Source organism: Melampsora larici-populina (assembly GCF_000204055.1).
Source record: "Melampsora larici-populina 98AG31 unplaced genomic scaffold MELLAscaffold_10, whole genome shotgun sequence".
NCBI classification, from domain to species: domain Eukaryota; kingdom Fungi; phylum Basidiomycota; class Pucciniomycetes; order Pucciniales; family Melampsoraceae; genus Melampsora; species Melampsora laricis-populina.
The window spans coordinates 967,402-981,947 of NW_006768774.1; the positions used below are offsets into that span (position 1 = coordinate 967,402).

Genomic DNA, 14,546 nt, shown 5'->3' on the forward strand with positions numbered 1-14,546 from the left:
GGGCGCACAAAAGCCTCGAGGAGATTAGGATACAAAGGATCTTCCTCAGGGGGTGAACAGATTAGGGTGATGGTGAGTTGTTAGATTCCACGGGCACACATTTGACCACGAAGCTCCTGCAAAGAAATTGCCGTAGTCCGAAGAGACCTTTGAAAAAGAATTTTCGCAGTAGCCGCGTGCAGATCACGAGTGAGCCGGCAAACCGATGGAGTAACAGAGGGTACAATTCAAAATGATCCCCTACGACGCCTCCGGTCAGATCATTGACCTCTGGGTCGCTTGCCGAGGGAGTTGGCCGAGGATCGTGCGCGTGGATTGACATTTTCATCTGCTACCTCAGCGGTGGGTTCCAATTCCTCAAGGATTCTTTCGATGTAAGCAGAGATAGTCAGTCAACAGATGGTAAAGTAAGCCAGCGATGCAGGAACATACCCAGTAAGACATGCAGCATCAAGTTGAGCTACAACAGGCGGATCAGGTGAAGATTGGACGGAGCCCGAGGCTGTTCCTCCTGAGCCGGTCCGTGCAGGGGAAGACATGGGAGTATTAGACCCACTTGGTCTGCGGAGTTGAGAAAGCCAGTCAAAAATTAGTATTCCGGGGAACGCGATTGTTCTTGGTAGCCTGACCTTGGGAGTCTAACTCGACCAGCTCGGGTTGTGCGGGATTGACCAGTGGCGCCACCAGTAGTCGGTGCATTAATGTTTTCGTGTCCTGTCGCAACCGAAACAGAATAAACCTAGTCGCAAGCTGTCAGTGGAGTTGAAATACGCATCGAGTTCAGGAAAGGACTCACGTCGACTTGCAACATGTGGCGTGTCATATCCCGGTCAGTGATGAAGCCAGTGATAGTCAACTCCCTGCCCAACTGAAACAGATTCTGACACTTGATCAGGTTCCTAACTGGGCGGCACCAGTACTCGATATTGAACTCGACATTGCCGGATGACTACCAACAAACCCCTAGTTAATGATAACGTCGCGACAAAAAGATGAATTCAGTAAGCCGCTCACCGTAGGGTCCCAATCGGTGTGTCGCACAATCACTACAGTCGTGGGTGTGCCCCCGTGTTGCTCCTCTACTACCGTGCGCCTGTCAGTAATGACACCTATGGAATGAATCGAAGTGTTGTCGACCAGGTTACCTGGAAACGTCTCAGAGTTGCCGATGTGGATATTGTGACTCATTTCGTGAATGAAATGCGGTGGTGTAGCATTGTTTGGTGCGATGATCTTACACTTTAAGGCATACATCTCAGAAACATTCAAATTGATACCGAGGCCGGAGTAAGCGGACAACAAGATAGGGTGCTCAAAAGCAGTTTGGCCGTTGATACCAGAACAATTGATTCCGGAGTGAACAGTGCGCAATCCTGACTGTGCTACAAGGGTACTTGCAATCTTAAAAAAAATGTCGGGTAGGAAAACATGTTAGATAGTGAACCGACGTACCTCTTCAGTGACTTCAAACACACCGGAGGCGTAGGCAGGTTGAGAACGACGGGCTACGTTGGACATGGCTACGACGTATGCGATTGAAAATAACACTACGTTAAACTGACAAGTTATAAACAGATTGCTTCGAAATGTGTAATAATGGCGCTATGCGGATGAATAGGGCCTACTTTGAGCAGAAACTAACGAATGATTATGCTTCAATTACTAATGTTCTCTCCAATATAATATAACGATGTGCAGACAAGGGGGTTAATGCAATGAGGCGACGAGTAGTGATTCATCTAGTCTGCTTTTATATGCGTACTTGTAGATCACTCACCAATCAATTATCGACGAACGTCGCGACCCTATCCCATTCAGTTGAAGGGTCTCTGTATGACCTTGGCGTCCAGGGCAGCGAACTCCAGTGCCACGGGATCGAGCATCCAATGAAAGGTGAAACCAATCATGGCAACCTCATGACACATATAGTGGTCATAAAGAAGTTAATAATACGAGCTAGCATGGGACATTGCTTTCTTCGCTCCGATAAAGGAGTCCTCGTCGCATATTTTACTATTCTGGCGAGACCCGCTGGATACCGTGGTATAATGGCGCCCACCAGGACCCCAGGCCCTGAAATCCCTATGCCCGTGTTCGTGTCAGGAAGATATGTCAAGCGCAACATTCCCTTGCAGAGCATGATGACATCTTCTATGACGAATCAGGACTCACGGCCAGAGTAAGCTGCGAAGGCTGGTGGAGCCTGTTCCCTGTTTCGACCCACTTGTACTCGCACAGGGTTCGGAATATTTTCATGCTCTTCTTCACCATGATCTAGAACATGGTTTCAACACGCATTGCGTACGAAATACAACGTGCATTCCAGGCAATTATAAGAAGAGAAGAGTCGATGGAGTGTAACACCATGATCTATCGAGTAACAATGTCAACCTCAAACCTCTACATTCCGCAACGAGCCGCTTGCGAAGACATAATAATGGTAGATAGCCATGACCCGGGCGTCCCTATACTTGCCACACGTTCAGCAGCGTCCGTGTCAACAATCTAGATGGGTTGCAAGGCAGGACTTGCTACTGTAACCTGAAGTCAATGAGTCAGTGAGTGGTTATACACGGAGTCAGTACAGTGCTCACATCGATGATCCATTCCTGGTCAACCTCGTCATATCCATAAATCATACCATCAATGCTCAGTATATGACTGATTTGAAAGAGGCCAAGTCCTATATTCCTCATTGTGATCCGCCTAAGAGTGTACCTCATTCAAAAGGAAACTACATCGAGTGACTGGTACACGGTATCAGCTTCAGACCATTGCGCAATTGAGCAAGGTACTCAATTCGGAGCACCAGTCTCGGTGGCCAACCTCGATGATCCATTGCTGTACTGCGGGCGAGTAATAGCAGTCAAGAATGATCCCAATGCTCGTCACAATGGTTATCTCAGCGGCCCGAGTGAGGCTTTCTGCGTCCTGGGGCAACCTGGCCCTTCGCACTGGTCCTGGGTGCAGTGTTGTCCGTCCTAGGGAATGGTTCACAATCATCCTTCCGTGAGCGAAATACGCTAACCCTCCTTGGAGTGGCGTGTCAGCCGACTCGATGACCGTGACGGGGACAAGCTGCGGACCATTGAGTGGAATGGGTATGACACTGGGGTATCGTGGCAATGCTAATGGATAAGACCAGGTAAGGGGCTCCTGAACAGAAGTTGATGTTAGATTACTCGACAGGTTATGTGATAACTATTTGTAACTCACCGCGTCACCCAAAAAAAGTGCAGATTGGAATCCGACAGGCATGTACGTAGGGTCCATGAGGTGTATACTGACTGCGAAGAGTTGTTGCTTGTCGTAATTTGGCTGTCTTCGTTGGCGTAATTTCGCAAGCACTCTGGTTTTATACATCAGCTCCCCAGCGTTGCCGAGCTACGTGCAGGGATTGAGAGAATGATGGATCCTCACACAGACTACCCAGCAGTGACCACGACGCCCAACCAGTCAGGCCCAACGGCATTCGCGTTTATAGCCAGGCAAAGGCAACGGGAAAAGAGACAGTTTGAAGTGGGCTAGACACGATCACACTTGCCACCTCGATGATGAGGCTGATGCAGCCTTCGCATAAAATTAGATTACCCCGGTGTCATACATGTGCACAACTGGTCTAATTGGTGTCATACGTGCATATAAGTGGGAACAACTGGATCAGAACAACGACATGCCCAGCCTAGAACTACAGCAAGCCTTACAGCTGTGACCCCGTCACTCTATCCGCGTGGACACCCATTAACACGACACGCAGTCAAGCAAACGCCCGCCGCGAGAGGCTGATGAAGCGCAGCACAACTTCAAAAATGTGAAGACCTAGTGCGGCGAAGCGCTGGTGGAGGGACGACACCAGCCAGTACTACAGACGCATCCCGAACCTACAAAGCATACGTATGTTTCGACCACGAAGAAAGACTGCGTGAGGGACAATGTGCACTTACGGTCACAGCCCACAACTTCTTCCTGTAACAATAACCCATGACTCTACCGCGGACAGCCACAATGTTACCGATGTCAAAGACTCACAATTGCACTCGGGCAACGACTGCACCAGGAACCTCGTAAGCCACGTTGAAGTACGTAAGTCGACTCAACTACACCACAGTCAGTTTTTTGCATTCCAACAGCAAGGTATTGCGACGACGTACCGAAGCATCCCAAGCAGTGCTCATCGCTATGACTATCCAAACCTCTTCGTCGGTGCCAGCCAGAATCACACTATGACGACGTACTACGGAGCAAGTACTTTCAACTGAGATTTCCCTGTACGGCATCGGACGTTGAGACGAGAAAGCATCCAGAGGCGTAATACTGGCAGCATCGACAAGGAAGATAGTGTCGACATTTCGACTACGGCTGATGACTTGGCCACTGAGCCAATACTGACGGCCCGGAATCAACTCGGCGTGTTGGTTTCCCGCAGCGATGAAAAACGGTCGAGTGAGTCTGTTGTGGAGACAGGCAGGGGTACTGCCGTAGCAGCGTCGTGTACCACCTCCACTGGCTAGACGTATGAACTACTGAAAGGTGTCAGCGTCAACAATTGTCCGTTGCTCTGAAACAATTGCACCTCACCTCAGCTTCAATTAAGAACGTACCGCTCCAGTACATAGATAGGCGTGGAGTGATGTTGATATCCATGGCCTCGTAGTAAATACAGTCACAGTAATATAGTTCTTTCGGCGATAGGAGAGTGCGAGGAAATTGGTGATAGCCAAAGAGAGACTGTGTGTGCAGTTTATAAACCTTCAATCGTGAAACCAGGGCCGTTGACGCTGCGGGGTAGCGGAACTGGTCAGTTGCTCGACAACATCAAAAACGTCAGGGAAAGGGTCAGGGTGGAATAACAGCAGGTCACTCACCCGTCTCAAACGATAACCCCAACCCGCTGCAGACGTACGACGAGTGTGAGAGCCCCCCCAAGGTGGCCGTTGCATGACTTGCCATGTGGCACGGAGCGCCTACGTGGAGGAAAAATTTGGGCAGGGAATCAACGTCCGCGGAGATCATGGCAAAAGAAGTGATTCGCTCCATGACTTGCCAGCTTGCAGTGGCATGACGTTCGGTGTCGGTGATCCTTGTCGAGGGAGGCCAAGGCGCTGAAAGACGTAGTCGTAATTAATCGGGGGGCGTTGGATTCGGCAGTGAGTCAGTAGCATCCAGGCACGAGGCCCGAAAGGACGCGTTCAATGGCACGGAGGTGAGGTCAACATATAAGGCAAGTGGCCATAACAGTAGTAGAAAGATATAGATTGTAACCCGCGGGGTGATATCCCGTCCTGAGATTGGACCCCCCATGGGTTGTGTAGAATAGTCGTTACAACTGACAGTGCCATACAACCCTTGATGTGGGCAGTCGTTCACTACGTGGGGCAATTACCGTGAGGCACACGCAACGTGCAAAGAGACGCCGTGGGTAGCTAGACGCAGGACCTAATCACGGAAGTGGGCCAAATACCGTGTAGCACTCGCAACGTGCAAAGAGACGCCGTGGGTAGCTAGACGCAGGACCTAATCACGGAAGTGGCATAGTGAAAAGACGGGACAAGTGGTTTTTTTTTTTTTTGCTAAACCACTTTGCTATATTATATATAGGTGGATACAGTCAATCCAAAAAAGCTTGGCCCGCCCAGTTTTCGTAAAATAATATTTTGGCCTGTATTGGCCAAAATATGCTTGTATTGAGCCTTCAATCGAGATAGCAATATCTCGATTGAATTTGGCCAGTTGACCGCTCTTGAGTGTAGCTCAACCATCCTCATCGCCTACAAACATCATCGCCTTCGTTCTTCCAGTTTTGCCAGATTCGAATTCACTACAGAATCAAACTTAACATACAGAATGCCGTTCATCAAGTATAGCCCTCAACTCAAAGTGATTGCCCTTAACAAATGGCTTCTAGGACAACCCATTTCAGCGATCAACAACGAGCTTCTCACCGATATATCTGCAAAGTCCTTCAGACGATGGAGGAATCTTTACGAAGTCACTCACTGTGTCATCAGAAACACCATGACCTACGAGAAACGAGGCCGCCCGACTTTGTACTCTAAGGAGGACCGCGAGTTCATGATTGAGCTTATCGAAGACGATCCGACCCTTTTCCTGGATGAAGTTCAAGAGGCGATGTATGATCACACTGATCTACTCGCATGTCGCCAGACTATCGCAAAAGATTTGAAGGAGAGGCTCTTCTTAACGGTTCACACAGTTTCAAAGGTCGATCCCAACCAATCCGCGGAACGACGGGCAGCTTATTCCATCCGGATTGCTAATGTCGATCCCAAATGCCTTGTTTTTTTGGGTAAGTTCAATCTCTTTACTTATCTTCAATTGAGGATTCAGTAACTGACTTGTTTTCCTCTTTCAGACGAGACCGGTCTAACATCACAAGAAGCCATGCGAAACAAAGTCAGATCAAAGAAAGGCGAACGACCTGCAAAGTTGAAGCGAAGAAGATGTGGACCCCATTACAGCATGCTTGCAGCCATATGCGAAATGGGGTTACTCGCAGTACACTCAAAGGTCAACGCATACCTTCGAAAGGATTTCGAAGCGTTCCTCAAGCACATCTTGGTAAGTTTCTCTTATTCTTTTCTTCTCTCTTTGTATGCATTCAATGAAACTGATTGTTATCTATTTCATATATTCCAGCTGCCTGTCATGAACCGATACCCAGCTCGAAATTCGGTATTAGTGCTGGACAACTGCACCATCCATCATGGTGGAGCAATCGAACGCCTGTGCGCATCTTTGGGCATCCTTGTCCGTTATCTACCACTGTACTTACCGGATTTCAACCCGATCGAGCGAATTTTCAAGGTCTTCAAAGATTGACTCAGGAGAAATCAGACTTTAGAGGATGCAATCAATAAACTAAGATGTTTGATGGTGATCATGAGTGAAGTATCCACGAGTACCCTGATTGAGAAACTTTATGAGACATGTGGGTATTATTGATATGATCTGGACGAGCTCAAAAAGTTTCACTCTATGAAGAAGTTTTTGATTATGGTTTCTCATCTCAAACCTAAAGAAAAGTCATGTTGTATCATCTCACCGAAAGAAATTTCTCTGTATCTGTGTCCTGAGTAATAAAAAGGGTTCTCATACCCACTGTTGTTTGTTTAATTACCTTGATTAAAAATGAGCCATAACCCATCGCTTTAAGAGCTTATCTCAAAACTTCCATAATCTGTTTTATAAATTGCCATAGAGTTGATGATCTTATTTCTCAAAAAGTTGTGCAATTCATCAATTGTGAGATGATGAAGTCAACACTCGTGATAGCAAAAAGTGTGTTGAGATACAAGTTGAATACAATTTGGATGAACCAATATGAAAGAGTCACCTCAATGAGTCTTCAATTTTACTCGAGTATTTTTTTAAAAGTCTCACTATGGCAAAAGGCTCATGATCTTATAGATCAGTTTTTCACAGATTCATACATAAGATATCATTTCAGCAAGTCAAACAGTTGATCATTTGAGAGGGTTAATAATGGATACAATATTTGCTAAGCTACAAGGATAACAAGTGCTTGCTATGTTAAAGTTTGTTACAAATCTTGGTCTTGTTTGACTGGATTAATCCCAGAAGCCAGGATTCTTGCGTCTCTTGAGTTCAGCTCGATATAATGGGGCTTGGTCGTGTAAACGTACTGCGGTGCCATACGCAAATACCAACCCAGCAAGGGTTGGAACATCCAAAGAAGGCGAAAGGAATGCTTTGTAATCAATGATATCAAGCTTTTTGAGAAGGGCACGGGTGTGTTTGTCTTCGGGTGAAATCTTGGCCCAATTAAGGAAGTCTTCAAGAGGTGGAGGAGGACCTGGAACAGGTGACTCGATACAATTGTCGGGCATTTGGGAAGTAGTTTGAACGTTATCGGCAGGGGCAGCAGGTTGTCGATGAGGATGACCAGGTTGGTTGGAAATGCGGCGAAATTGGAATTCAGGTAGCTTGGGTGGCGACATCTCGGTTACTCCAGATTTGCGCTTGAACTGGTTCAAAGAAGGAAATTGGTCAATAAAAGATGATTAAGATGATTAAAAAGAAAGTACTTACCAATGCAGTTGCCCAAGTATCCATCATCGAATGGCTCAAGTGGACTGCCTCGTTGGTATTTTCTGGGTTGATAAGCCCCATACACTCCCGACCGCCAATTGAGACACATCCATAGTCCTGCATGAGCTTGACTCGGATACGCTGCCATTCTGGATTAACATCAATATCCTGTAATCAAACAGGGATCAGTAGAGGTTTATGATGAGGCCAAGATGAAGTCAGTACTTACGTGCATTTCTAATTCATCGATTCGATGAGGAGCCAATGAATTTGGATGACTGTCAAGAGTGGCTCGATCGAAAGTGTCCTCCTGTTCAGTATTTTTTGAAAAAGAACATCATCAGCAAATGAGATTTCAGAAAAGGAATCGAAAAGTAAAAAACTAACTTACTTTTGATTTGAGACGATGGGCCGTCTTTGGGTTATCCATGAAAAGTTTAAAACCAACTTCTTTACCCTTGTTCTCCTTCATGGTTTCCTTGAACTGGTCAAGGACCACCTCCGATGCGATAACTTTCAAGGCCGACTTGAGAAACGGTCCACGGCCAGCCACATAGCCTTTGAACGCCAACTTACCATCTAGATCAGCCTCTCTGAGAAGTGATCCGCATACCGCTTTGACTTCAGCACAAGCACCGAAGACGGCCTCTTTGACATCGACGAGTGTAGCCCCGTGGATTTGAATGACGGAGTTGAAAGCCGGCTCACTTGTGAGATCGATGTACTTCTGGGAGGTTCCGGCTTGTTTTTCAGCCTTGGTCTTCGGGATCGGAGTACAGACGTGGAACCATAGCTTGACAAGGCTTGGTTTGGCCTTGTCAGCTTCCAAGCTAGGTTGAATGGCCACTTCAGGGTATCGTGGCGGTGGTGTAACAGTTAAGTCGATGTCAACATGTGGTTCTGAATCAGAATCACATCAGTACACTTGATGAAAACTGTTTTCAACGGAGGGATGAAAGTACTTACCGCTCACAGCTCGAGGTTGACCTTGAATATCGTGATTCCCAAGCATTGGGTCGACGTGAGCCTGATCGATCAAGGCGTTGAAAGATATTGGTGGGGCTGGAACTGAATGATTGGAGAAACGGACAGAGAAAGAAAGAGAATAAAAAAGAGCGAGATGAGTGTTCGGAAAAGAAATGAGAAATTCTGAGATGGGTGGAAAAACTCACCTGGAGGCGGTCCACAAAGTCGACACTCAAATTCCTGGAAGCCTGGTTCGCGTTTCGGATCCAAATGGATCAATTCGTTATCTTGATATTGACGTGGGCCGCCGGTAACGTCTTCAAAATGATGGCCACGTCTGCGGAGAGAAATTAAACGCAAAGGTAAGCAGCTGAACAACTTTGATCAAGTGACATAGAAACGAAGAAAGAAGCTTACTTGTACATTTGATAAGGGCTACCATCCCTACCACGTTCAGGGCTAAGGCCTTCGGGTCCAGCTTGTCTTGCTTGGCGAATCGCACTGAAAAAACCATTGGTCAGTGAATCATCATCAATAAGAAACGGTTTTTGAATACTTACAGTGCTTCACGTCTTTTCCGTTCAGCTTCGAGAAGAATTTCTTTTTTGGTTGGTTTTTTAACCATGGTGGATGTGGAACAGATCGTTGGAATAGTTGTGGTGGGATTGAGGGTATAGTCGTGGTGGGATCAAGGGTATGGAGGGTATGGAGTCAAGTGGTCAACAGCAGTCAACTGGCCAAATTCAATCGAGATATTGCTATCTCGATTGAAGGCTATGCTTATATTTTGGCCTGTATTGGGCAAAATATTATTTTACAAAAACTGGGCGGGCCAAGCTTTTTTGGATTGACTGTATTTTACAATCTTCATTACTTCGGATTGTTCTTTTCTCTCGATCAGTGTGCAGCTTGTTTTACAAAGCTGACACCTTGAACAATCTTAGGTGTAAGTTGTTATGTTGTTTGTTTTATTTATTTATGGAAATCGAACTTATATTTTACAATCTTCATTACTTCAGATTGTTCTTTTCTCTCGATCAGTGTGCAGCTTGTTTTACAAAGCTGACACCTTGAACAATCTTAGATTGATTGATTCATAGTTCAATTATCCAAATAAACTTTGAAGACATTTAGAACCTCGCGTTCTTCTTCTTAGCTTTGAATGGTAATGTTGCTTGATAAGGTGGTGAAAGTATATATGGTAATGAAGCGTTTAAAAGTTGATGCAAGTTATATGAATCGATTGAATTGATTGAATAAGTTGGTGTTGGTAAAGATTCTGATCATAAAGAATGTTTTTGAATCAAATTGATCAGATATCAAAGCTTTCAAGTAAGATAGAATAGAACAAGCTTACCCATTTTTGTGTTTGGTGAACTTTGATCATCAAGAATCCTATAAACTAATTGACCATTACCTCTTCCATCTTTCCACGCATTAAAATCATCCATTGATTCATAAATGGACTTAGGTAAAACTTCATTGGATACGTTTTTGTGAATAATATAATCATTCCAAAGAGTCCAAATCGAGATTTCTTTACAAGTTTTAATTTATCTTTATTTCTTAAAATAAGTCTTGAAAGCCATTCGATTAAATTTGTTGATTCTCGATCACATACTTTGATGCCGTGAAATGTTCGGCTCGTCTCATATTTCCAGGGTTGATTCTTGCAGTCATTGGGTAAGTGGCAAGGAGGGTTAGGCTTTGATCAAGTAAGTACCTACAAAACCCAATGTAGTGATAGATACTTACCTGGGGTTGTGATCACATCAGCCTCGTCCTCAGCTTGTTTGAGCTCCGAATCCTGTAATTTGGTATTTATTCTGCAGCTTGGAGGCGTCCGTACGTTTGATCTCTGGAATCTTGACCTCCAAGTGTTCAATAGCGCGGCCAGCGTCATCAAGTATTGACTTGTTGAGGTTGATGGATAAAGATCCGATGCGAACATTGTTGATGTTGTGAGCTTCATCGAAGATAACAATCAAGCTGGGAGATATCTCTACTAATCTCTACTAAGATCCCAAAATGAATTTAGGATGATATTTAAGATTTGATGTATATATATGACATCAAGGTAACCGTCAGGATCAATAATAAGGAAATCAAAAGTAATCGTCCTGAGGGCAAAACTTCTTCCTCTGAAAAGTGGAGGATTTGTAAATTTTGTATCAATTTGTCGATTGAAATGATGATGATGATGTAGGCAAGAATAGAGCTGATGTGTCTTCTTTACCGCCCGGTAAAGATGACATTTTGTGTAGTGTGAAGAACATCCAGTAAGGCAAATGTGATTACTTTCAAGTTTCAGGCGAGGATGGAGCTGCCTGAAGTAGACAGTGTTGAATTTGTCGATTGTTGGTTTTGTCGATTCCTCAATTTAATTTGATTCTATTGTTCAGGTTTAACTTGAATGATGAATTTTTTGCAATCAAGGATTCCAATTCTTTCATAATTGAATATCGAGATCATCAAAATCGGCAAATCATCATCAATTGGGAAGTACAGTTGGATTTAATTCACATCGATCAAAGTTCAGAAGGGACCAAAGTATTAAATCTACCATCACTGCCAACCTAACACCATCCAATCAATGATACTGGTCAATATCTTACAGTCAAGAAGCAAATCAACTAGATCGACTTCAATACCAATCAAACGGAGATAACATTCAAGACTTCAATCAAAAGAAAAGACGAGTCGCAAATAAGGAGTAGAAAATGAAATTCAACAAGAAAAATGTCATTGAGAAGAACGTCACTGAGAAGAAGAAACAAAGACTGAATCTGAAGAACTCAATGGTCAAGAATCAATCTCAGTTAAAGCTGAACCATCTCAATCCATTAACTTTGTGACTCACAATCTACTTCATTTATTCATTGTAATTTTCTTATTCTTTATGTCTTTATTTCTAACTTATATTTTCAGTTAATTTCTGTTTTAAGTCCTCAGACCCTACTCAGAACAAAGAACTTATCCCGTCATAAGACCTTTGCTTTTAGCTAGATGACTTGTAACATGTGTTACAAGTCATTTCGCGTGTGTGGGGGGGGGCCTTTCGGGCCGCGGGTCTCATGGCCGAGTAGGCTCTCTACTACCTACTCTCAGGACGTATCGTCCGGAGCCTGCGGAGAGCCATCTCGGTACGTCGTGAGATTGCCGCGACCGTCTCTTTGGGTATTCTCCCCCGAGCCTGTCTTGTCATCTCTACTTTGACAGTGATCGACGACTGATGATTGATGTGAAGAGGAATCTTTATCATTATCGTCTATCTCAAATCGATTAACGTTCTCACTGTAGCCTTTTAACAGGTACTCTATCAACTATCAAGGTCTGATGTCTGTTAACCCTTTCTCGTCGAACATGGAAGCAATGCATTACAACAATATCGTAGGTAGGTTAATCACTCCTCTCTGCTGTCTCTGTTCTTCCATCACTCTTGACTGGTTTCAACTTCATTACTTCCAGATATACTTGGCATCTCTAATATCGTCCTGATTGTAAGTTCGTAGATACAATTGATAAGCTTTAGACTCCCATCTTCCTAGTCGTACAATGTCTGTCAACGGTTGTTTATCGTTCCAGTTGTATGTCGCACCTCCAACACGGAAAGAGTGGCCTGATAACTTATTACGTGAGTCATGATTCTTCCAAACTTTCTTAAAGATATTGATTGTAACTGATTTCGATAACGTATGGAATTTATGGCTTTTGTCCCAATAGGAGAAAATCGGGGTATGGATCAAAGGGATGTAACCTTCTTCCAATAATTGTTCAATCGCCGCTACCGGACACAACAAAGAATCTAAATGTGGAACGTGTAACCATTGGACCTCTCCGGGCTTAGCCGTTTTGGCATTGTAGAGTGCGATTTTTATGTAAGACTTATCAGGGTTATAAAGTAAGTCTTTTGAACAGATCACTCTCTTGTTCGTATCATTACTGACTAATTCTCCTAGAAGAGCCATTCCCCAAAACGCAACTAGTGCTACTGTTAACGCGATTTGGCCTTTGTGATCTCCTCTTGATAACCCTTTAGCTAATTCTACAAGGTGTCTAAGGTGTACCGGTTGTTTACGTGTCTCTTTCAATTCCTTTGCCTTCACATCTGCCACCTTCGATGCCTTCAATAGCAGCTTGATGATTTTATCGTTCTCTTCTGGAAATGGCAGATTATGGAAAAGATGTCAAGAGCGAATACCGGTGATGTACTTGGTGAGTGTCTCGGCTGTTACTTTGTGTGTCGCATGTAACTGACTTAAAATCTCTTCATCCTCCAAATTAATATTACTAGTCAAATTGGGCGGCGGGCGCCGCACTCACAACAAACAATTATCTCAGTCAATTCACATAGAATTCTAGGGGCTAGGCTGACCCAAATAGCACTCAAGGAGGAAAGTTCTTTATGGGAAATTGTTTGTATCACAATGCAGTAGAATCTATTCCACAGTTAAACTGATATGAATTTATAAATTATGAGGAACACAATGCCAACCTAAGTAAGTATTTGTTCTTCCAAACTGAGCAGCTATTGTAATAAATCTGAATCCATCAGAAGTGTAGGTCCTAGGAGATTGACATGATACTCCAACTTCTATCTACTTAGGGTGTTGTGGAGTTTGACAGCAGACTCCTGTAAGCATGAAGTGTAGACACTTCTTGGACCTCACTATTGGGGAGATTAGATACAGAATTCTCATATGTGTCAATATTATGGGGTAATACAATTTAGATCTGAAATGACACTGGGTACCAGGATCCTTGAATAACTCCACCAATTCTGGATTCTGAGTACTTTGCCTGTTCTGAGCTATGAAAACAAAGTTTCAAAGCTTATTTGGATTGCCCTGAGTGAAACCAAAAATCTCTTGCTATACAGCTCACATGGGGGATGGGTCTCTATTTGGGCGCTCCAGAGAGCTCCTTTTTGACTTTTCAAAGTTGCACCCCTGGTGGGGGTGTGAGGGCACTCCATTATGTTATTTTTTCAAAAAATACAATTTTACAAACATCAACCCTGTTTATTTCTACCTTATATATCAGAGTAGTGACTTTTACACATATGAAAGGCCGTTGCTATTTGCCGCCCACATGAAATCCATGTAGGCGCTGTCCAAAATACGCCTACATGGATGTTTTCCGCCAAAAAGCGCCTACATACAGCCTGTAGGCGCTTTTTTCTTTTTTAAATGACGCCTACAGGCTGAAAAACCAATGTAGGCGTCATTTGTGTATGCCTACATTCTGAAAATAGAATGTAGGCGTCATTTGTGTACGCCTACATTCTATTTTTAGAATGTAGGCGCTCGAAAAAAGCGCCTACATTTCATTTGGGCTATGTAGGCGCTTTTTTTAAGCGCCTACATGGAAAACACAATGTAGGCGCTTTCAAAAAGCGCCTACATAGCCAAAAAAAGGATGTAGGCGCTTTTTTTGAGCGCCTACATTCCCTCCTCTGTAAGTAGGCGCTGGCAAATGAGCACCTGCTAAGTAGGCGCTTGAAATTACGC

At 44.2% G+C, this 14,546-nt stretch overlaps 4 protein-coding genes across 4 annotated transcripts; 1 reads left to right on the top strand and 3 right to left on the bottom strand.

The window, feature by feature from the left end:
• Positions 1-260: 260 nt before the first annotated feature.
• Positions 261-1,518, bottom strand: MELLADRAFT_84346 (uncharacterized protein; the record flags this gene model as incomplete). Its single annotated transcript, XM_007407854.1, has 6 exons — positions 261-366; positions 433-561; positions 630-739; positions 797-949; positions 1,015-1,401; positions 1,453-1,518. 6 exons carry the CDS (start codon positions 1,516-1,518, stop codon positions 261-263), a joined length of 951 nt encoding a protein of 316 aa, XP_007407916.1.
• A 530-nt stretch (positions 1,519-2,048) lies between these two features.
• On the top strand, positions 2,049-2,985 carry MELLADRAFT_61564 (uncharacterized protein; the record flags this gene model as incomplete). Its single annotated transcript, XM_007407710.1, has 3 exons — positions 2,049-2,179; positions 2,487-2,558; positions 2,676-2,985. The coding sequence occupies 3 exons, from the start codon at positions 2,049-2,051 to the stop codon at positions 2,983-2,985; spliced, it is 513 nt and encodes a 170-aa protein (XP_007407772.1).
• Positions 2,986-3,803: 818 nt separating this feature from the next.
• MELLADRAFT_84347 (uncharacterized protein) lies at positions 3,804-5,037 on the bottom strand (the record flags this gene model as incomplete). The annotated part of the gene is made up of 6 exons (XM_007407853.1): positions 3,804-3,881; positions 3,945-3,987; positions 4,030-4,097; positions 4,152-4,507; positions 4,602-4,805; positions 4,866-5,037. The coding sequence occupies 6 exons, from the start codon at positions 5,035-5,037 to the stop codon at positions 3,804-3,806; spliced, it is 921 nt and encodes a 306-aa protein (XP_007407915.1).
• Positions 5,038-7,589: 2,552 nt separating this feature from the next.
• Positions 7,590-10,987, bottom strand: MELLADRAFT_104647 (uncharacterized protein; the record flags this gene model as incomplete). The annotated part of the gene is made up of 5 exons (XM_007407852.1): positions 7,590-7,964; positions 8,759-8,970; positions 9,037-9,138; positions 10,394-10,573; positions 10,792-10,987. The coding sequence occupies 5 exons, from the start codon at positions 10,985-10,987 to the stop codon at positions 7,590-7,592; spliced, it is 1,065 nt and encodes a 354-aa protein (XP_007407914.1).
• Positions 10,988-14,546: the final 3,559 nt, after the last annotated feature.